General features: G+C 37.4%; 1 protein-coding gene across 3 annotated transcripts in view; it reads left to right on the top strand.

Moving 5' to 3' along the window:
- The window catches only part of UBE3D (ubiquitin protein ligase E3D), an 81,785-nt gene that overhangs the window by 31,992 nt on the left and 25,914 nt on the right, over positions 1 to 23,879 (top strand). The window contains exons 9-10 of one of the 3 annotated variants that reach the window (XM_027645052.1): positions 14,322 to 14,460; positions 18,615 to 19,118. The exons of 1 other annotated variant lie outside the window; for it this stretch is intronic. In XM_027645052.1, the coding sequence (XP_027500853.1) occupies positions 14,322 to 14,460; positions 18,615 to 18,689 (214 nt within the window). In that variant the 3' untranslated portion in view covers positions 18,690 to 19,118. Of the gene's footprint in view, positions 1 to 14,321; positions 14,461 to 18,614; positions 19,119 to 23,879 lie in introns of those variants that run through there. One more of the 3 variants, XM_027645053.1, reaches the window with a different exon arrangement.

Below are 23,879 nucleotides of genomic sequence, written 5' to 3'. Positions count from 1 at the left end.
ACTCGCCTGGTTTATTATGCTGACGAAATAAGTGTTATTGTTTGTTGCTAGTCTATGGCTCTGAAGGCACACCTGTTTCAATACTGTTGGGACCGTGTTAGGACAAGGTAGCAAAGACACCATCCCCTCTGGTACCAGGTGCTGGTGTTGAGGCTGCTGGTTGGTGTGACAGTGGTAGTGAGGAGCAGTGGGAGGTGGGCGGTTGGAGAGACCTGGTGGGAAGGTACTGGCATCTAACATGAGTACAGTGCACATAATTTGCCTACAAGTTTCAGCAGGCGGCTCTGTCCTAATAAGTGATAGCTAGGCTATGAGCTCTGTAGGCTCGTATTATGGACTATATTTTCTGCATAGGGCCTAATGCCCTTAGTTTGTGGCTGGAGCCTTTACTGACAATTGTGGTGTGACCACTAGTAGCAAGGGGATACCACATTGCTTACTGGGTTTGCTGCTTACCGCCTCTCTGCTGCTCCCCCTGCAATGCCTAGATGAGAAACTTAGATAGTCTCACGGAAGCTAACTCTGCTTTTCGGTCATGGCCTTAGGTGAGGTTACTGCACCAACCATCTGCCCTGCTTTTGCATCACAAGCATGTGAGCCACTTGACAGTCAAGTCCTCAACTGCTGCAGTTTAGAGCATATGGTTGAAGGTAAATTGTTGCCAATTTTGGACTGCTTAAAGACACTGCACTATGAACCATGACAGTTTAGGAAATGAGGGATGAGCAGTTCAGATGTCCAGGCAGGGTTAACAGCTGAGACTAGTAGCTTCATCAGTTATCTCATCATTGCTCATCCATCAGGTCACTGAGTACCTAATACTGAGTGATGCAAATACCTCCCAGTGCACAGAAACAGCAGATCACACCAGCTTTGCATCATTTAAGCATTGGCTCTGAATGTCTTCTGGTTTCACCTGTAACTACTAATAATTACTTAATAAACCTATGTTGATTTATCACAATTATATTTATAAATCCATTTCTAATGGCTAGGTGCAAGGATTTCAACAGTCTCTTCCCTAAAACCACATTAGTCAGTATAAGCTCAAACTGATGTGTAGACAACTTTTTTCCCCAAACTCACAAGGAAGTGTAAAGAAGTTATGATATTGCTTTAGCAAGGCTCACTGGGATTTGGGATTATTTATCTAAGCCTTTATTGAAGACAAAAATTCTTCTATGTTTAGCCATCCAGAGCACAGCTGCTCTTCAGACAGTCCAAGGCACTTTAAAAACAGAGAGAATTTGTTGAAATAAAGGAGAAAAGTATAAAGGATCTTCCCTCTGAATTCTTTTACTGCAAAACTACAGTTACTATGAGCTACTAATATATAAAGTAAAATAGAGTGACAGCACCTCTTGAATTTTAAGGCCATTTCACTATACTAGGAGCCAACAGTGGAAAACTTTTAACATTGTTAGAAGAAAACTATTTGCAACACTGGAGAAAAGGCAGAAGATGAAAAGGTATACCTCATTCCCTAGCAGGAGGATTAATTCTCCTCTACAATTAATCTGATTTCTCAGCCTCATTCTTCAGCACCCAAATCTCTGTTCTTTCTCGGAGAGGTAATTTTTACTCATGTATGCCACTGTTGGGACCTCAGTTTAGCAGTCCCCTACTTTTTTCTCCTGGGAAGCTCTAGAAGGAGAATTAAGTGGAATGTATTTCATGAGATACTTTATGTTCAATTCCCTCTGGTTTTCTTTCAGTAATTAGGAAATGAAGCTGTCTCCACAGGCTTGAAAATGAAAAATCTAATGTAAAATTAGACCATTTAATTAAATTATAAAAATTGAACCTAATATTTTTAGGGAAGATATTTTACAAGAGGCCACAGTGTGGTTGGTAGAAAGTTTTAAGTTCCACACTTTCAAAGCACCAGAGTTGCTTTAGATGTTTTCAGTCCTTTTGTAAATCTGAGCAATCTGTGTATCCAGAAACTTAAACACGTTTTTTGTCTCTCTCTCTCAAGAAATTAGGCATTCTGCTTTTGTGAGAGTTATACATTGATAAATACCTTCACTATTTCATTCAGCCTTCCTTTGGATAAATTTCTACCATTTTAATTTTCAGTGTTTGTTGTTTCGGATTAAGCTTTGATTCTTACTTTTTTTTACTAAAGCAGTAAGAGTGCACTCCTCTGCCAGCAGTTCAGAGTTAGTAAGTGATTTCTGGCCTGTAGATCATTCAGAGACACAACTGGAGCGTCGGACACAATGTTGTAATCTCATTAAACTGAGTTCACTGCTTCTGTAGGCATGTCCACATCCTGTTGTACAGGGTATTCTGTACTCAGCTTTAAATTTCCACATAACACAACAAAAATTTGTAACACAGCATATTTACTGTAATGCCTAAAGGGTGTAAGTTTCTCTATTAAGGGTAAATTTTATGTCGTTAGTGTCAGAAACCTTATTGGAATCTAGGAAAGTATACTTCCTCTTCTTTGCAAAGGTCCCCATTTATCAAAGCTTTCTGATAACTAGGTCTGAAAAGCTGTTCAGTGAGGTTCCTCTGAAATAATTTACATTGACTGGCAATCCATACAGGGCAGTCTGCAGGTAAGTGAACTGCACGTCCAAGAAAACCTTGAAGAAAAAATGCAAGCCTGAACGTAGCTGGGGCTGGTATTACCTTTTTTACAAGCAGTGACACTGAATATTGTATGAAAGGCTGCAGCCATAGGTGTTTTGGATTACCGATTAAGCTACAGATGCTGATCTTCAAGAAGCGTGTGCATGTACTTTTACACTGTGTAGATACAACAGGAATATGTAATCTCTCTTATGCCCCAGATAATAATGAGGTTTTATTTCAATAAATGATGGGAACATTGTCTTGGAATGTGACTGTATTCACCTTGCTTAATGTAAAATGATTTAATCTGGATACAAATTCTGCTTTTATGGATGCAGAATTGGTAAAATAATCTTTAAATCTGATTAAACACCAAACCGTTATCTTTCATCTCTTGAATTGTTTTGCTGGTTTGGGATTTTTTTGTTTTTTCAGCAGCATCTGTGAGATTTGAGATTTTGTCAGTAATGGGTATTGCAATTGAGCATACATGACCCAGTTGCTGCTAATCTGTAGATATTTCAGTCAGATGTATCAATTTGGAAATTATCTGGTGGCTGTTTTGGTCAAGCAAACCAGATATTTTTGGACCAGCTCCGGTAATGTCTCGGTGAGCAAAGGAGGACTTCAAACAGATGAAACTGGAAAACAAGTCAATCACAGATGAAATTAGGAGCTACAGTAACTTCAAATAATTCTTATCCTTGTATTTGTGATGGTTATAATTATTATAGGAGGTCAAGAACGGCATGTATAGTCATTTTTAATCTTGGAAAATCTGTACTAGTTTCTTTTGAAATAGTTGTACTAATAAAATTCCTTGCTAAGGTGGTGGAAGGAATTGGTTCATTGCCCCTATTTTCATTAGGAGAATTTCTACTTCTCTTTGAAAGCTAAGTTATCTTTACTCTCTCCAGCTTTGAGCTTTTTTTATGCATTTGCTCTTTGAATAATTTGCTCAACTGAGAGTTGACTGGGTGAACTGAAGTGAATTAAATGCCATTTCAAATGGCATTGGTCTTCTCTTTCTTAAGCATCTGACCCTCAACAGGTCTGAGCATACTGCCTGTGAGATTTTTGGAACCTTTTGTACTGAACTAGTTAAAAAAATTAATTTTTGTATTTGATCTGCCTTGCCACTGTTTTGAGTGATGGATTTGGACTTTTTGGGTGGCTCTTTATCAACCTTTCACATTTTACATAGTGCAAAATAATTCTCAGATATTGAACATAGTGTTTGTACACAGGAAATCTTTCTGTGAAGTAAAGGGCCCTTGCATTTGTGATAGGATACTTGACACCATGTGTTTTATTTTCATCAATATAACACCTCATTTTGATGAATTTTAAATAAAGTTTACAGTTTCATGGAGAGATGTAAAGGCACATCAGGAGAGTAGTGTTATTGATAGCATCTGGGTGTTCAACATAAAGACATGCCAGTGTTTTTTGGCAAAGACGTTTATGTCTTCCCCCTGAATCTTCCTCCTGTATAATGACTGGAGTTTTCAATCTGTAAAAGGGGAAAGAGGCAGGCAAGTGTCTGTAAAATCATTCCTGTATGAGACTTTAGTGGAAGTTTAGCCCAGGAGAGAGCAGAGATATTTTGTTTTTTCTCTTGGCCTTTTGCCTAGTGTCATGATGGCTGGGGTGGCTGAGAGATAGCCAGTTGTCTCAGCCTTCAACTGGGAAGGTAGGCTGTGTTTAGGAGATGCTGGATAGGGTGCAGACAAGGAGGAGGCACCCTGCTTTTTTGACACACCACTAGAGTCCCTTGATAAGATTTTGTAAGAGATACAACCTTAGAATTTGAGTATTTGATTCATACATGCTGGGAAGGAGGCTTTTTAGGTTGATGGTGTTGCTGCTCACATTTGGTATTCCTTCCAAGTAAGATGGCACCAGTCAGGTTGTTAGCATAGGTCAATAGCATGCTGTTCTGTGTCCTCTGTGTCCATCCCAAGCACAGTAGTCTACAGTTATTGCCATACACTACGGTGATTATAAACCATCTGTTCTAATTTAGACCAAGATGTATCCAGAAAGGAATCAAGAGGTGGTTAAGGTGAAGAAAAGTATTTTAAGGACATACAAAGCTATCCCTTTGTTCTGAGCTGTAGGCACATTCAAGAAAACTGCAGTCTAGAGTCATAGGACAACTGTTACTAATCCAGATGGTGATGACCAGCAGCACTGCCATCCTCCACTATGGATCAGCAGTGATCTGGCTACAACAGTCTGATCTTTATTGTTATCAGAGAAGTTATTTTAATTCTTTCCACCTGGGATGCAGTAAGACATGAAGAAAATGCAGCTTAAAGCCTTAACACAACCATTAAAGTGAAGAAGCATATTCTCAAGCATCAGCCATGAAGTTTTTATGAGAGCAATTTGCTTCTCCATTTAGTGGGACCGTGTTGCTCTGCTGCTGAGAAGTCAGCAATTAGTACTTCGGAGCTGCTTCAGCAGTTCTGCATATTGTGGATGCGTAGCGTAGAGCAGTCACAGCAGACTTTAGACGATGCCCAACAAGAGATAAACTCCTGTGCTTTTCTTGGTTTTTTAGGAGAACTTCTAAATTAACATGTGGATTCTACTGTTGCAGCCAACGAGGCAAAAATTAGTAGGAATTTTTAAAAAGTAATTTCAAGAAAATATATTGTGAGTCAGTTGAATTCTGTCTGCCATGTTTTCTTCCTGTTATGTCTAGATATGTTTGACATCATGAGCCCAGCAGGAGCTGTTTTCTCCATGAGCTTGTATCCCTCAGTCAGATGCTCTAAAGCAGAACTTTATTTTAATTGATGAAAATTTGCTGCAGTTTTCTGCTTTTACATCTTTAGCTTTTGCAATAAACTCTTGATCTTGTAGATGAATGGAGAAAGAATGTCTCTATCCATAGGCAGTTATTGCTGTGGGTTGGCTCTGTGAGTAGAACTGCTGCTGCTGTACATTTGTGGACTGTGGTTTTGCAGGTAGGACGTATCCTGGGACATAGCTGGCAGGCTTGTGATTTTATATCCAAGGTCAGTTCCCAAAAAATTGAAATCACATTTTCTCTTCATGCTTTGATCAGCTTATTTTTGCTTCCGTGGTGCTGAAACTAAATAAAGATGATAATGTCTTAGTTATACTCATTGACCATCTGTGCATGCTTTGAGTACTGTTGTGAATTTTAAATTTAGTACATTTGCAATGTTCATGATCCCACGCATCTAGGTGCCCCATTGAACATAAGCCTGCTTTAGACATTGTTGCTTGATTTAGGTTTTCATACATTCATTTTAGATACTATGAATCTTCAACCTAAAGGTTGCAGAATAGATGAACACCTGCTAATCCTTCTGTGATGTTTAAGCTTTATTTCAGTGATTCTTGCAGCTGAAATTCTGTTTTATCTTCAGCAGAAACAGTATAGTTGGTGCTGTTTTGCAATGTAATGAAAGTATTTTATGGGTGATAGAGTTTATGACTTAAAAGTAATGCTTTTGAAATTGCATAGCAGTCATCTGGAGGACGGAAGGCAATGTAAAAAAGCTGTTGGTGAACACCCAAAAATCTTTAGACTGGAGAAGTATGTTGAGCATTACTTTGAAATTACGTACTCCAAAGCAAAGTTACTCCTGGACAGGATTAAAATGTCAAGATTTATTGCCATATAAAAAGTTGCAGGATGTTGAGATAGCTTTTCTGTGCTTCAGAGGAATAATCTACTTGTAAACACCTAGTCTGTCTTGGCACAATATACTAATGCAGTTCTTTGGTCTTCTGGTTTTGCCCTTTACCACTTTAAGAAAAAAAAAATTGAATTCTGTGGGCTATTCAGAGTCTTTATTTGTGCTAACAACATTTTTTAGTAACTGTACCAAAACCAATACGATTATGTTTAAGTTAATATAGGGCAGTTGGTTCTAATAAAAATGTTGGTTGGTGTGAAACAAAAGAAAAATAATTTGGGCTGTGCTTTACAGATTGAGATAGACAGCTTTTACTACTCTAACTTCTCTTAAATAGCTTAAAATGATCAAAGCATGTCAAGAAGTTGTAAAATAATTTAAAATACATTAATAAAATTAATGTAGATGAGATTCATATGCAGTTTTATGGTAACAAAATAATTTAATCCACTGCCTTTTAATGTACCTTTTAGCATAAGTTATTTAATCTATGCTATGTACTGGAGTTAGAAAAGAGAAAAGTGCGTGTGGAATATAGATTTTTAAATCATAAAAGCATTCATCAGAGAAAATGGAATGATTGTACTTAAAAGGCACTTTGAAATATCACAAGACCATTTGATATTTCTTATGTCAGCCCTTCTGAAAAATATTATGGCACTAGTACTCTGGTGAGGTTAAATTTTAATTTCCATTATAAGACTTTCTTATTAGTAATAAATAACGTGGCCTTTTCAGATGGTGACACATTGAAAGTTCAAGAAGGACTTATATTTTGTAGGATGAGGTATTTTAAACCATCTAAATTGTTTTTGTAGTGGATTTCTAGCTGAATTCTTTTTGACCAGACTCTAGAATACATTGTTTTTCCATTCAAAATATGCATTGCTATGAAAAAAGATAGAATACTGTCAGTAATGACCATGTGCTTGTGTATACAACTATTGGATCTGTTCATATTAATGTATAGAAATATGCAAAATTGTATATTAATATGATAAATGTATATATAACTAATATAATTATGTATACTATATTAAAGTATATGTATGGTGTACTATAAATAATTCACTTTATTACAAGGATTATATATCAGTAATTTTCTGATAAGAATGCTTTGCAGAAGAGAGTATTTGAGACTCCTTGAAAGTATAGAAATTCAGTTAAGTGAAATCCTGTCTCTACAGTGCTAAGACTGGAAAAAAGAAAAGGTTTAAAACTTAGAGACGGAACTTCTGTTGTTGACCACTGTAGTCCATTGCAAAAAATATAATGCATACTCTCTGTCTTCTTGCTTCCATAGATATGTTGTTCTTCTCTTGCTCATTCCCTTGCAAGGACACCAGTGGGTTAAATTTCAGTTCTTCCCTTTTTTATCTCTTATGAGAGACTTAATACCTGATGGTTTGGGATACCATGCGACTAGTAAAGATCCCAGGGATCTTTACTAGTGTGCTCAAAACCCACACTTGACATTCCCAGCTGTTGAGAATGAATAATGAACTGCGTTAGAACATGACCACAGATGTTTGTTTTAGGAGGGAAGCAGTGATTCTGTAAAGCAAGTTTTTTTCCATAGGAATTTGCTGTAGGCTTTGAAAGTACCACACTTCCTGGTGTTCCATATTATTTAAATTTTGTCAAGAGTAATGAGCATGCATTGATTTTATGTCATTTTTAGATCACTGTAAGGATAATTAAAAGTATAAATACCTTAACCTCTTGGTTTGTTAGGTATATAGACACATCATCAACCATAATTTAGAATTGTTTTTAGATTAAATCATTTTTACAAATAGTTATTTAATTTAGCAGGTTTGTCCTTTGGTTCAATAAAGTCATCTGTCATTTCTGTCAGAGCTGTAGCTTGTGGAAAGGGCAGCTTTAACAACGTTCAGTGAGCTCTGAGAGTCAGGGCTGAGCTTCTGTCAGCTTTTATATTGAATTCTTCAGCACAGGCTCGATTCAGCAAAGCGCTGAAGCTGTAGCTAACATAGTAATCTCTGTCAAGGGCTTCACGCCATTGGGAGCCCTAAATGCAGAGTGCATTTACCTGAATCGTAACTAATCAAGTCAAGTTAATCTAGTGCCTCAGCAACACTGAGTAGTGCCCTGAGTAAGAGCTTTTTCATTTTCTGGTTTTGACCTCTGTACACTACCTACAGTTAATGTATTTATAGAAGCAGCCTGCTAAATCAGAGGGGGGGGGGTGCGCTGTTCCTCTTCAAAAGCAGACTTATTTTGTCTGTTGATGAGACAGCTCAGTTGCATTTTGAAGTGAATCTCATGCACGGTGGAGGGTGATTACTGCTGATAAATGGCTTTTAGCACTTTTCTGTTGAAAGAAGTCACAGATTTCTTCATTGCAGTGTAGTCAGAAGTTTGGTTCAGTTTTTCAAAATCTTATGAGAATCCTTGTAATTTTTTCCTGGTTTTGAAATACAAAGAATTCTTTTCATTCACTGACATACCATGAATATTGCATTTTTCCTGAAGACTTAGGACATTGTAGGTGGGTTCCACAACCTAATGGATGACTGTGTTTGTTTACTAGTTCTTTTATCAAGGAATTAGGAAATAAAAGTATTTCAATATTTTGGTGTCTTAAACCTTTCTTTTAAGGACATAGTTTTGAAATGTTACTCTGGCTTATGTAGGCAATTCATTGGGATCAATTCCATAGTCAGTAGTGGAGAAATACCGTTCTCTGATGCATGGTGAGTGAAATGTAAAACATTATCTAAAAATGTGATCAGTTATTTCTGCTGCAGAAGTAACTGTCTTATCTTTAGTCTTATCTGAGTAGTTGTTTTCAAGTTTTGCTTATCTCTGCTTTCAGATTTTAAATTGGTTGAATTTCAGATAGCATTTACTGATTTCTTTTTAGTTTTTAAAGAAATCAAAATATTCCTGGATTTCCCATTATTATCAGCTAAACAGCTTTGAAAATGCCACTTAATTTTTTTAAACATTTTATACATATTAATACAAGAATTTTATTTTCCTAGCTGTATTTCTTTGGATGGTTGTGGGAATGTGGCAATCGTATCATATTCTAAGATTCTCCTTCAAACAACCCATTCCTTAGAGAAAGCATTGAAAAGGATAAGGGGGAAGATAATCTCAGCCTGTCATCTTTATTTCTTACTTGTTTTGAATGCTCCACTCATAACAGTTTAGCACATAGCACATAGTTATTTCTCATCAGTATCTAGCACAGTAGCCAAGTATCTCCCCCTTAAGCAGAGTTTTACTTCTTCACTTTCTGTACAGCTTTAGTTGAGTTCTGAAGTGTTTGCCAGAAATATATTGAAGTTTTATTAGCATTCATTATATGTGGTTCTGTCTTTCTAAAATTAAAGTTATATGAAGGTTCTAATTATACCTTTTAATCTTAAGTCTATTTGTTGTATTTTTGTGGGTGAGACTAATAGATATCTCTTAGGTGGAACAGAAGGAGCGGGTTTGAGGTTTTGCTTTAATCCGCAGAGGCAGCATCTCAAGTTTGGTTAACACTGAGAACAGCTCTGACTGTTGTTCTTACTGGTGATCAATTCTGTTATCACCCATCTTTCTTCTTGCCTCAAAATTTTAAGATTTTTTTTTCAGTTGTCCTGAACCCACAAAATTGACTGCACTTCAGTGAAAGTACCAAGTCTCTCAGTTTGGCTCACTCATTATGTAGTGGGCTGTGAAGAACATGTTTACTTTGCTTACAGTAGTTGGTTTTGTTAGATAGAAATGTCATATTATTGAGTTTATGCTAATATTCTCCCAGGTAAACATCACTTGATTAGCCAGTATGTATGTTGCTGCATTCCATCAGCAGCTTTTCTCTATGGAGTAACTAATGTGCATTTCTTCTCACTACTCAGACACTGATTTTCAGGAAAACATGAAACTTCCCCAAACCTAATTTATTTGTGATCTTTCTTAAGAAAAATTGGTTGAAATAAGCTAAGAGGGTTAATACAAGTTCTGGGGAAGAGTGGGATAAAGAAAACAAGGAGAAAATTGAACAAATGGACCAACAGACAAAATGCTTATAATTATTTGTGTTTTCCTGTTGGTGAGATCACTGACAGACAAAACTGGATGATGATGGTGATTTACAGAGGTGGATTCAATGTCCTGTGAAAAAATGCACTCTGACATGTCCTTTTCTTAACTCAGAACATGCTCTTAGTTTGGACCATTTTACTGAGTATGTTTTACTACCTCTTACTGTTTTAAAACCTGTTTTCTAAAGCTGACTCACGTCTCCCTCAACACTGTCAAGGTCAGTAGGTAGTGGTGAGATTTTACTTGTCATAAAATTGGTCCAAAGTAGATCCAGTCTTCCACCCCGCAATGACTTAGGGAATCTTTGTAGAATTTATGAATTTTGTTTGATACTGAGAGTCATAATTTTTTATTTTATCAGACTATGAAGTCCAGAATCTCAAGGCTTCTTTGCATTGCAGAAAAGATGAATGTTTGCTGAAGAAAGAAGAGCATTATTTATTTTGTTACCCTCAACTTCCTACCTTCCTCTAGCTAACGTCTTATCGCTCCCTTACTTCTTTCAGCCAGCATAGCAAGCTGTGCTGCCTCCTTTGGGAATTATGCTGTCTTCTGCCTTTATTCACACTGCTTTCACTCAAGGGAAGCTTAGAAGCAAGAATTCATTGCTGAGTAAAAGTATTAAGAAGTAGCAGAAGAGAGCACATGGATGCAAAGCCCTACATCTGAAGTTACCATGCAGAATAATGGTAACTCAGAGTTACCACATCTGAGTTCTACACATTTCCTTCTTGTCTTCTTCTTCAGCCCTTCCAAAATCTCCTTCTGACAATTTACCCTGTCTTAATACCAAATTGATTTTTTTTTGTTTTTCCATTAAGATCAGGAGAGCAAAACACAGTTTTGTTTGCATGTTTGAGGAGCTCTGTTGGCATTTCAGATTAGTCTGGGAGGAAACACTGAGCTGATGGGCTGAGTTGTCCTCTGTGAATGCTCACTCTCCTGAGGAGCATTAGCAACCAATCTACCTCTTGCAGTAAATGGAAAGCAAGCTGTCTTCTGTCCTATACTGGAAGTGAGACAACTCTCCTTACACAGAAAAACTGTGAAACTAAGGTGGAAAACAGTGGGTTCTTGATGTTTTGTTTTACTTTTGTTTTAAGCATAGGTACTTTTCTCCTTCCTCTACTATATAGATTAGGGAAAAATGCTTCTAAAAATAATAGAGTTAAAAAAGAACAAAGAGAAAGGATCTAATAAAACAGTGACTTCCCACAACCACTTGTGTTAAATGCTGCTAAAGGACAAGTAGCAAAGACTAATTCCTAACATGAGTGTTCCTGGAGCAGTAAGTGCTAGGATACACATGGTTTGTTTGTGGTAAGGGAATACACTGGAATAATTTCAGGAAATACTAATAACCGAGCAATTAATAAACAAGAATTGCAATATAGTTAGGCCAAATGTCTTTATGCAAACATTCTTTCCCTCAAATAAACCAACAGCCACAAAAAAAAAAGCCCTTGTTCAGTGTCAGGGTTGTACTAGTTGGACTTTAAAATGAGAAGGCATCTCCAAAAAATCCTCAAATCAAAACACAAGAATAGAATCAGGGTACTAAAGTAAGTTGTGATGTTTTGAATACTGCTTGGAGTTCTGAAAAGTTTCTTTGCAGAGAGGGTGTTGATCTGTGGAAACACCTTCCCAAGACCCAAAACCTTAGCATATCACCTCTAATCTCCAAATTCTCTAGCTGTGTTTGAAGGTGCCTGCACAGTGCTTTGTTTAGACTTGCTGATTTCTGAAAAATAGAAAGCCCCAATTTTACTAGCTTCACCTAAATTTGCCTTTATCACTACATTGTAAAAAATGTAGAACAAACACTGAGTAAGGAACATATAAAGGTAAGTTTCAAATTATGTGTGGAAATGAAATTACTAACTCTAAAGAAATATAAAACTCAGTTCTGGATTACAGTTAACAAGACTCCTTGGTTACTAGCTGCTCAGTGCTCATCACTGAGCACTGAGTGTTCCTTCTGGAATATTTATAGAATCATAGAATGGTTTGGGTTGGAAGGGACCTTAAAGGTCATCTAATTCCAATCCCCCTACTGTGGGAAGGGAAACTTTCCACTAGACCAGGTTGCTCAGAGCCCCATCCAACCTGGATCTCTGGACCAGGGCTACCTCTTCTGGGCTTGATCTCTTGTGTAGTCTTTTAAAAGAATCCTGCTTCCTTTCAATATAGATATAGTATTTGGGACTTAACTGAAGGCTTGTGTCTTTCAATAGTGAAAATACTCCAGAGTGTCTTCTAAACTTTTCACCTTCCAGTCCAAGAAGACATTTGGGGGTTTCTTTTGTAGTAGCTTTTAACAGCTTTTCCAGATCTGTGTGGCATAGTCCAGTGAGATACTACATATTATAATGACTGTTAATGTGTGACAGGTTTGGCCTCTGTTCTTTTGTAGCATCTCAGACATATGTGGAGATCTTAAATGGTGCACTGCCATTAGAGGAGTCAGAGGGTGCCTAGACCAAACTGCCTTCCTTCTTCTCCTTACCATGTAAAGCTTAGACCTTCTTTTGTCAAAGTGACCCACTCTACTGAAGTCACTAGAAAAGACGTGGTGTATTTGGTAATCTAGTTGTGATACGATTCTCTTTGTCTTTTATTGTGGATTAAAAAAAATAAACAGAGTGAGAGAAAGCACTCCTTTTTTTAGGGAGATTGAAGCCCCTCTGACCTTGAATGCATCGTAGGTCTCCCTTCTATGTACTGAAGCAGAATTGGATTCTTACATACCCGTAGATAAGTGAGGAAGGAGGAAAAAAATGTAGATGTTAAGAAAGAAAAAACCCAAATAGTTGAAATTCAAGAGGCCGTTTCAGACAAGTGGACGTAAGAAAGTGAAAATACACCCACTCTTTGAAGAAAGATGTGTAAATTACGCTAAGTAGGATTGTCTTGTAGAAGAGCTAAGAAGGTCCTGTGTACAATAAGCGTATAAGCAAACCTATGTGTAAGAAGCAGGACTTTACAGAGAATTGTTGGATTTGGGAGACCTGAGAGAATGAGAACTGTCCAGAAGGAAACAGATAGTGTGAAGACAATATTTGCCCAGTTTTCACCATTCTGAATATTGGAGTCATGACTGCTCTTCTGGGTGTTTAAAAAATGCAACTACTTCTAGATAGTACATTAAAATAAGCTGATATGTTCACAAGCAGTGGTTCAACTGGAAGAGCTGCGGGAATTTAAAAGTGAAAGCTGATTCTAAAATTATTTATTGAAATTTTGAAGTCTTGGACATGGAAGGCTGGCCAGCATTGTCTTCCGAAGTGACGCTCTCAGGTCTGCTGAGAATAATTGGCATCCATCTTACTTTGGAGTATCTGCTACTAGCTGCTCATGAGCATAATATGGAAGGTAAAATTATTAAAGTAACTGGATCACTGATCGGTATATCAGTTTGTACATTATGGAAGAAATAAACCTGAACAATAGGAAGTGGAATGATCTTGTGTTTAGAGTAAATCTGGTTGAACTAATCCTGTTCTTCAGCATGTAGTAGTGGGAACAGATTATAGGAATGTGCTTTAGAAATCTTAATTCTTAAAGCTGTAGAAATCTTTATTCCTTTATTACATCTAAAGCAGAAAGCTATATAAAATGAACTGGAATTGCGTTTTTGCTTGGTGTAGACTGTTAGTGAGTTTGCAGTGTGAGCATCATAAACATCAGTTTGGGAAATTGCCAGTGACAAATGAAATTTTGTTCCAAAGGAATGAAACTTTGCGTTAGAAACATGAATGAATTTCTCTTATGTATGCTAAGTTTTCCTTTCACATTGTTTTTAACGGTTGGTGATATGGTTAAGGTGCTCCATCTAAATTCACCTTGTCTTTTGGTAAAACACACTGACTTTTACAAGAAAAATATGAAAGGAGTTTTTTTTTCACAATAATAAGACAAATTCTAATACTTGAAACTTATGGTTTAGATATATTTTAAGAAAATGAAAAAGGTCTTTTTTTTTTTTTTTAAACTTTATAGCCTTGCTGATGCATGGGAAAATGATATGGGAGTTCATCCTTTAAAGTTTCCATCAGAAACGTGTTTGGAATTACTACTAATGCTGGGTTTGAGCACCGCATCTCTTCCGCCTTCGCTTCGATGCATGAACTCTTTTCAGGTAAGGAATAGGTGCTATTTCAGTATAAAGGTGTTACTTTTAGGAGAAAGAGAGATTCCTGGGGCCCATAAACCCTTTCAGAGTAAAGATTTATATTCTGTGGTTACATGACTCTCCATTATATTAAATATAGCAATGGATGACTTCTTGTAGTGCTCAGTTTCTTTCAATTGTATTAAATTTACATCAAGGCAGGAAATGTCATTGGATCTTTAAACAATGAATCACTATTTAAATTAAATTAGATGTTTAAAGAAATTTCATCAACTTAGGCTGGAGTAGTTAGAATCATTATATAAAATTTTGTTGGCTTAAAAAACAATAAAAATCTTCAGCAAAAAGTAAAGATTTCCAGTGGTGAAAATAAAATTTGGAGTGAAGCATTCGTAGTTTTCTCCAGTGTTCTTCTGTATGTTACTCACAGAAGCACTCACAGTAGTTTTCCTAAGAAAACATTGTTGCAGGCATGTTACATTGTGATATGTATCTATTATGTGTCTGGAGACTAGGATTTTTGCAAATGCAATACACAGGCAACTGAATTCATGATGATATTTTTATGATGCTTCTGTCTTCCCTTGTAGTTACATAATCCATCAGTTGTGTATTGATGCAAATCTAAAGTAACCAGCTGTTGAGCAGTAAGTGTAACTGAATCTGTGTTTGTTTTGACAGCTATAGAAGAATCATTGTCTTAGTGGGACTGAGTGTCCTAAACAGTTTGTAACATGAAATCAGGTAGCTTTTGTTTGCCCATACTTCCTATTTTAAGTTAAGGCCTGTTTAATTAGTGTTCCTGAGTTATGTTTACTGAAAAATAATGTTATTGTAGAATTTTGGAGGCAGAAAGAACATGGTCATAAGCCAAAATCAAGTAATAGATTTTAGTGGAGTTACACTGATGTACAACTGCTGAAAACTCCTCTAGATGTTAGGAAATAAGTATGCACCTGTATTGTCTACTCGCTTTGTGTCTTGTGAGCTTGGAAACGGGGGATCTGTGTATAGTAAACATTTGGGTATGACAGCAGCCATTGATTGTTTCAACATGTTATTTTAATACCCAAGGAGAGAATTGTTATTCTGTTGTACATTCAGAGGCCATAAAATTGAAGAATCTCCTGGATACCAACACAGTGAGATTGCAACAATTAGTAATTTCAAGAATTGGCCAGTGCTAGTTATCCATACAGTTGAATGGTCTGTATATTTCCTATTAAGAAATCAACATTTTTGTTGTCTAATCCAGCAGGATGTATTTCTTGTCCATTACATTGCCAGTAATCTGTGGTAAAATCTTCTCTGCTTTACACGATAGATTAAATAGGAGTCTCTTCATGTATGCCAAAGCTGTATGTCCTACAGTGTTTCTGTATGCACTCAGTCCCAGGTTGTGCATTCAGGATTCCCTTTAATTTGTGTGTTGGGGTAGAGGTAGGAAAGTGATAAATGGCTGTCAAGTATGAAGTCAGGTATGAATAAGTAAGCTCAGGAAGGGTTTTTTCTTGGAGTACACAGAATATCAGAGTTTTCTTTTTCCTTGTCGTTCACTCCATGATTGTGCTTGATTGCTCCTGGGTCATTTTAGCTTTGTGAGGCTGTCTCTGTAAAGGAACTGTCACCCTAGAGGCACATGTGCAGAGCCTGGAATTGAGCCAGGCATAGGGTTATGTCAGCTGTGGCGTGGGAAAGCCTCATGCATCCCCTGGAAACCCTCTGACTATGGCCTTTCAGCCCCAGATTTCCGTGGAACAGATGAAGACAAACGTCACAGTGCTTTGCTAAACCAAAGGGAATGGTGTCTTCCAGCACCAGCCTGTGCAGATTGTGGTTTGCCCACCTGTGTGCCAGAGTTGGTGATGTGACAATGTCTAGTCTTGGTTGCAAACAGAATTTCAGGCTGAAGATACTATATTTTGAGGTGATTCCCAGGGTCTGTGCTTTTATAGCAACACACAAGGTAAAAATTCATAGTTTTTGAAAGGCCCAAGTTCTGAAACCTGCTCTGCTAAGGTAATATTATATTCTGCCAAGTGGGAGGAAAGGAAGATGGCTTTTTGATAAACTTCTGTGACTCCAACTGTCATTCTCCTTGCCAGAAAGTCAATATCACCAAGTATTTGTCCTAGAGGGCAAACACTGTCCAGGAAAATATTGGTTTGTTTATTTTTATCCTTGCAAACCTTGTTTTGATCTCAGTTTGTGAATCCAAACAAAGTTTGCCCAAGCTTTTCACTGATGCTTTACAGTGGTCTGTCAGCCTCAGAATTTTTTTTTTTCTGGCTTGTTTCATTCTACTCGTGTTCACTTTCTGTACAGCAAATATTAGAATTACTAGTCCTAGTTTTTCTGTATTTTTATTGGGAAAAGTTGGAAAGATCTGCAGAGAGCTTGAATAATGATATTTAACTGTGCTGTTTCCTGAGCGTAAGATCCGTCTTCATCCAAAATAGTGAAGATTGTGAGTCAAACAGGGAGTAACAAAAGGACACTAATTGAAAACTGATATTTCATGTATCTTACTGGAGTAATAGCAAAACAAAAACTAGTTTTGTTTTATTTTGGTTTAGACATATTTCTGGCAGTAGCCTAGAAAAAAATTGAAACATTGTAATTCTGTATTACAGTAAAACTATTTGAACTGAAAATAATTGCAGAGTTTCCTGGTATGACACATACCAGCTGTATTTGTGATGATCTAAAAGTTACAGTTTAACATCTGATACCATGTCAGTATAGCTTTTAAAAAGCCTATTGTTTTAAATTAGGTAACCAAAAATGATGTCAACCACACCCATGTTTTTGAAAATGTATTTTCTCTCTCAATTATATTACAATACTGCCAAAATTTTAGTCAATATACATATGCATTGGATGTAATAAGCACACAAAGGAAATGCTTAGTTGCTAATAATCTGTAATAAACTCTGTTCTGCCTTGTGCTCCAGAACTGCTCTCTGGGACTAGCTTAGCGGACTCCTTATCTGTGCCGAGACATAAATTACATTTTATTTTCCAATGGTGTGCTACTGCTTAGTAACATAATATTTGAAATCACTTTTCAATTCCGTTTTGACCCTGTAAAGATCTTTCATTGTGATTTATGTAGCTGGAGGAGCCTGGAAGAGAGCAGCAGCAGAAGAGTATTTTACATAGCTCTCTGCTGAGTTTAAGGTGCTCACTGCAGCCAACTTTTAAGCTTCCCAGTCTGTTGATTCTAGTTTTTAGATTGTCTTTGGGTCATCTCTCATTTCACCTGTGGAATTGCATTGACATTTTTCTGGTGTACTGTAGAGAGTTAAATCTTGGGAAGCTTGAGCCTGGAAACTGAGGGACCAAAGTGGACAGATCACTTCTTGCTGGTAGATCGCTGCCCCCAGGTTTACTGGAGAACATGTTTTTTTCAGCCCTGATTTGTTCTATCCCAGGCTTGTAATCCCTCACCCATACTTAGGATGTCTCAGGTCAAGGGAATAGGATTGAATGAGGCACTTGATACTTATCCTGGAGCAATGAAAAAAACAGTAAGAAGAAAGAGAGTAGTTTGATACTAGAAGATTAATTTTGTTTTAGATTGCTTTTGCTCTGAGCGTTGTTTTGCCACTTTTGCTTCAGCTCCATTACTCTGCAGAGAAAGCTGTGTTACCTTATTACACTCTTAATCTCTATGGCTCTCTACCCTCCTGAGCTGTCAGCCCTTTGTTTTAGGAATGGTTGAGCTTTACTTAGTGTATTATTCTTAATACTTGCAAACACTTGTAGCTAGCACTCACTTGAGTTATCGTGTACTTTATCACAGAACTGCTCAGCTGCTACTTCTCAGCACGGTCTGGGAGGATGTTTTGGTATTTTAGAGCCTACGGCACAAAACAGTTAACACAAGGAGGTGCTTTAAAGTGACAAGTAATCTCTGATGTGTTTTTCTAACCTTATCTCGTCTTTCTCTGAGTTCAAGCACAGTAAACAGAAAATGTCCTAGATATTGAATTTTTATGATGATAAATGAGGCTGTTGAGCAAATTTTATCTCACTGCTGTTATTGTGGGAAACCACAATAGTGGTACTTCCCCTCTCAAGGCGCTATTCATAAGGCCACAGACAGTAACAACAGTTTTAGAGTTAAACAGATTATGGTTTTATTTTTACTTTTACAGTTGCATGAAATTGAAAGAAGATTGCGATTAAGAACTTCTGAGCCATTTCAAAATTTCATTTCAAATAGCTCTTGATAGTCTTTGGAGCTGCACCCAGCGCCACAGGTAGCTTTCATCACACTGTCTGCTTTGGTTGAGAAATGAAGCCAGTGTTTAAGAAAAAGCAAAAAATGTTCATTCTACCATTGCAGTAAGAATTGCTACCAGCGTCTCTGAAAGGAAAACTCATTTGCAGTTATTTTGCTTTCAAAAAAATGAGGAAAACAGAGGTTTCTCATAAAACAGCCTGTTCTCTGTCATTTAAGTTGTCATTTAAAGTCTCTTAATAAAGTACAGAAAGCTTGCTAAAGGCAACAGGTTTAGTGATATAGACGACAAGTTGCTCAGAAAACATAAGAATGAACAAATACAGTATTCATTATAGTTTAATGGCTCTAGCGTATGAGTTTCTAAAGACTCATGAAAAGCAAAATGTAAAATTACTGCTGTCTCTCAGGTCTGTGCATGGTCCAAACTAAAGTATCCCTTGATATTTGGTGTTTTTTAATATTGATACATATATTTTTATGTGCGTCTATATACATAAAAAACACTTTCAAAATCATTTATGAGAAGAAGTAGTTAGCTGCAGATAGGGAACACCTGCAGATGCTCCTGTGTTTTCTGACAATCCTTTTTGAAGCTAACAGCTGAGTAAAATTTAGGAAAATCAGCTCAGTTTAGCTCAGCTCAGTTTAGCCCAGCTCAGCTCAGCTCAGCTCCTCCATTTGTTCTGGGCATTTGGAGCTGGGGAAGATGCACAGATTATTTAAGATGGATTCCCCTCCCTTGGAGCACTGTCAAACAGGAACAAAGACAGGACAGAGATCTACTCTGGTTCAAAATTATATGTGCCATAGTCATATAAGAAATGAAAATCTCAAGAGTGAAGGAATGGCTTTCAAAATATTGCGCCTTTTATTAAACTATGCCAGAAAGGAAAAATACATAACTCAATTTATGCAGTAAAATAGCTTCTTATCTTTTTAAACATTTTAAAAACCACACACCATTATTTGCCTACTAAGGACCTCCCTCAAAATGAATTATAGATCTGAATATATATATTCTGTAATATTTCACAGACAAAGGATGGCTTCCTAAATACTGCAGGAATTTTTTTGACCATTAAGGGGATTTTTTAAATGTTTCTCTGAAGCTTGACAAAGTTTATGTCTCTGAAACATCTGAATGAACATTGACAGTAGTACGGAGCAACGACTGCAAGTACATTTCAGTCTCTGTTGAAATAACATAATTTTTGTTTCCCTTAACTGACAGGTTTTACATAATGTAAACTACAGTGAGCAAACCCAGTGTAGTTAGTGTCAGGCTCTTTTGGCTGCTCCTGTTTTCCCCAAAATAACGGTGTTTCAATTTTTGTGGATTAATTAGTATAAAAGTGCCTACTATGTGCTTTTTCCAGTTTTGACTAACTCTGATAGATTGCCAGGATGACATAGGATTTATTTTCTGGTTTAATTGTGATCATTATATGTAAGTTTTTAAGTTCAATTTAAAACAATTTATTTTAAGTAGGAAATAAGTCCCCAAGCCTTGTATATGAAAGCAGATGTAGTTTTGTAAAATATGCATAGAAATATTTCATTGACTTTAAAATAAAAGAGGTTATAACATGTATATATGGGAGTTTTTTTATGTTTGTGTGCATTTACCAAGAGCTATAATAAATGTATTGAAATGCTGCAGAGTAATTTGGAAAAAATTATAAAACTGTATTGAACAGATGCTGACAAGCAAATGGTATTACGAGAGTTACTGTTTCAAAGACAAATCTGAATATTTCTTTGCAGAATTATAGAGATTTCTATGTTCAGTTAAGAGGAGTTTTTTTGTCTGGTGGTTAATCGTCCCATGTTAAGTTGATTTATATTATGCGACTCAGGTTATCTTACTTGGTGTTCACTGTAAACTGTCTTTTAAAAGTAGCTCTGAAGTGTTCAGGCATATTTCTTGGACACTGAGATTATCCATTTCTTTTAACATCAACTCTTGGGGCCTCAAGCTGAGATGGAACAATTTTTTTATTGAACTATAATTAGTATTTTAAGTCCTTGTTGAACGTGCACCAAAAATTTTACATACTGATTCTGCATAAACTTTATTAAAGCATAATGTCTCCCAGCTGAGAACTGTTCAGCTCTGCATATGCAGGAGCTTATTCAGCGATGACCTGTATGTCCTTATGTGCCCCCATATGACTCACCCATATCTGTAGCACAGGCTCTTATTTCTAGGCTAGGGTTTTGTTATATCTGGGGCTGCTTTGGATATGCTGATGAGAAGGTAATATCTTATCTGATATGTGACATGGCTACATTTCCTCCAGTGGACAGGAGCTACCCATTTATATTGGCCTGAAACAGAACAAAATCAATCATGTACAAACCTAAACTGAAGCTATGAATGGGAAAAATGCAACCTGAGCTTACTTGTGAAAACACAAAATTTTGTCGTTACTTTAGTGTTCAGTTGTGGAGAATCAGGACCTTGACAGCAGTGGCCTTGACCTGAATTTCAAAATTTGTTGTCGTTTTCTCGGAAGAGGTAAATGCTTCTTTTCTTCCAAGGAGGTTCTCCAGTAGAGAAGTCAGAGAGAGCGAACATGGGCATATCCTAAACACAAGTAGATTTAATTACAAAAAACACATGAACTCCAAATGAGAAGCAGTGAACATGTAGCACACAGTCAAGTGCCTTCTCTGAAAATACAGTCTCCCACTGCTTGAGAGGGAAGATCTGCCAGAGGAACAACTTGTTTGTGTGCAATTCCCTTTGCATAGAATATGGCGAAAGCCACCTGTTACATAAGCATCTGGTAATACATTTCAAAGCAGTTTTCTTAGAAAAGAAGTTCAAATATGTCATTGTAGTAGTTTGACCCTGGCTGAATGCCAGCTGCCCACCAAAGCTGCTCTATCACTTCCCTTCTCAGCTGAGCAGGGAAGAAAAACAAATGAGCAGCTCATGAGTCAACGGTAAGGATAGGGAGAGATCATTCACCAATTGCTGTCATGGGCAAAACAGATTTGACTTGGAGAAATTAGTTGAATTTGTTAACAATCAAATCAGAGCAGGATAATGAGAAGTAAACCAAATCTTAAAAACGCTTGCCCCCTACTCCTCCCTTCTCATGTTTAACTTTGTTCTCAATTGTCTACCACCTCCTCCCAGCAGTGCAGGAATATGGGGAATGGAGGCCGTGGTCAGTTCCATCACACGTTATCTCTGCTGCTCCTTCTTCCTCAGGCAGAGGACTCTCACACTTTTCCCGTTCTCCTGTGTGGGTTCCCCCTCATGGAAGACAGTTCTCCATGAACTTCTCCAACATGGGTCTGTCTCACAGTCTGCGGTTCTTCATGAACTGTTCCTTCCATGGGGTGCAGTTCTTCGGGAACAGGCTGCTCCAGTATGTGACCCTCATGGGGTCACAAGTCCTGCCAGCAAAGCTGCTCCTGCATGGGCTCCTGTCTCCATGGATCTACAGGTCCTGCTAGGAGCCTGCTCCAATGCAGGCTTCCCATGGGGTCACAGCATCCTTCAGGCATCCACTGCTGTGGGAGGGGTTCCTCTGTGGGCTGCAGGGGAATGTCTGCTCCAGCATGGACCTCTGTGGGCTGCAGGGAAACATATCTCACCACTGTCTTCATCACAGGCTGGAGGGGAATGTCTGGGAAGACCTCCTCCCTCTTCTTCTTCACTGACCTTGGTGTCTGCACAGTTGTTGCTCTAATATAGTCTCATTTCTCCCTCCAGCTGTTGTTCTACCTCTTCTTAAATCTGTTATCCCCAAGACACTACCAACCGTTGTTCATAGGCTTGGCCTTGGCAAATGGTACATTTGTCCTGGGGCTGGCTGGCATTTGTATCTGTTGAACACAGGGGAAGTTCTAGCAGTTTCTCACAGAAGCCACCCCTGTAGCCCCCTGCTACCAAAACCTTGCTGTGCAAAACCAATACAGTCATTTACCATTTAGATGTGAATGTACACTTAATTGCAGGAATCCAGTTTGGGTGGTCTGGTGCAGCCCATGTATCAACCGCTAGAAAGGGGTGAAGACAGAACTAATTAGGAATCAAAATGCCTGATTGGTGCCACTCTTTTTTTTTTTTCCAGTTTTCATCTATTGGAGCTTTCTGCTTTTCCCAAGTAATTTTGAAATCTGAAAGTGTAGCTGTTACGTTGTAATTATTGAGTAGTTGTGTAGGTAATATACTGCGAAACACAAACTGAGAGTTTGTCTTCTTTATCAACAGACACCATCCTGCAAGTGTGTTATGGAAAAGACAAATTCTCTTGTTTTGTATACCTGGATATATACATCAAAAAGAGTCTTATGGGAGGTCTGATACACTTCTAGAACATCCATTTCTGTTTATTAACTGAGGCTGTTGCCTTTGTGACCGAGAAACAAGCTGTGCTCAAAAGATATATTTAGCCCTGTGCACAACCAAATATTGCAATATATATTCAACATGATTTGTATAGGGCTGCTTCCCTCCAAAACCTTGGCATCTCTAAGTTAGTCTTAGCTCTATCCAGATTATAATTAAAAGCATGATTTATGTGAGGTGTAAGCATCAAGGCCATAGCTAAAAATTTACAGAAATCAGGTTATCAGCTACGTAGAGCTCTGTTGCTTTGCACATAATGCTGAGTCATTGGACAACAATGATTCTATAATGGAAATTTATCTTAAAATTTCATGTTGTTATGCTGTGTGTTTGGTGAATGCGTGTTATTATGGAAAGCTACAACATTGTTCATTTCCATTAAGAGTCTGGATGGAAGCTCTGAAGCTACTTATGAAATCATGAAAACTGTACAGAAAAACAGATGTATTTATAAAGGTGCTTCTTAGAAGGTTTAAAAGTGCTTTAAAAATGGATGGATCCAACTCTGTTAGATTTTAGCTGTAGGCTGAAAATATGTATGATGTTATACAGATGACAAAATTTTGAGGGACCCTGAAGGAGGATGTCACTAAATTCTAGCATTTTATTGATAGATAGGTCATTTTACCAAGGCACTTAGAGCAGCTCAGGAGCATTATGTGTTAAAGAGCTGGAAACAGTAACGATGTCTTCAAGGAGACAAATGGACACATATACAGGAGCCTGCAAAACCAGAACATAATAATAGAATCAATGACTTGACTAAGATAAAGTATGTGGTGGACGAAAAGGAAGAGGGTTTCTTTTTAT

This window comes from Corapipo altera, unplaced genomic scaffold (genome assembly GCF_003945725.1).
Source record: "Corapipo altera isolate COAL_440 unplaced genomic scaffold, ASM394572v1 2, whole genome shotgun sequence".
NCBI lineage: Eukaryota > Metazoa > Chordata > Aves > Passeriformes > Pipridae > Corapipo > Corapipo altera.
Note: the sequence above shows the minus strand (reverse complement) of the source record. Positions and strands in the feature narration are given on the sequence as shown.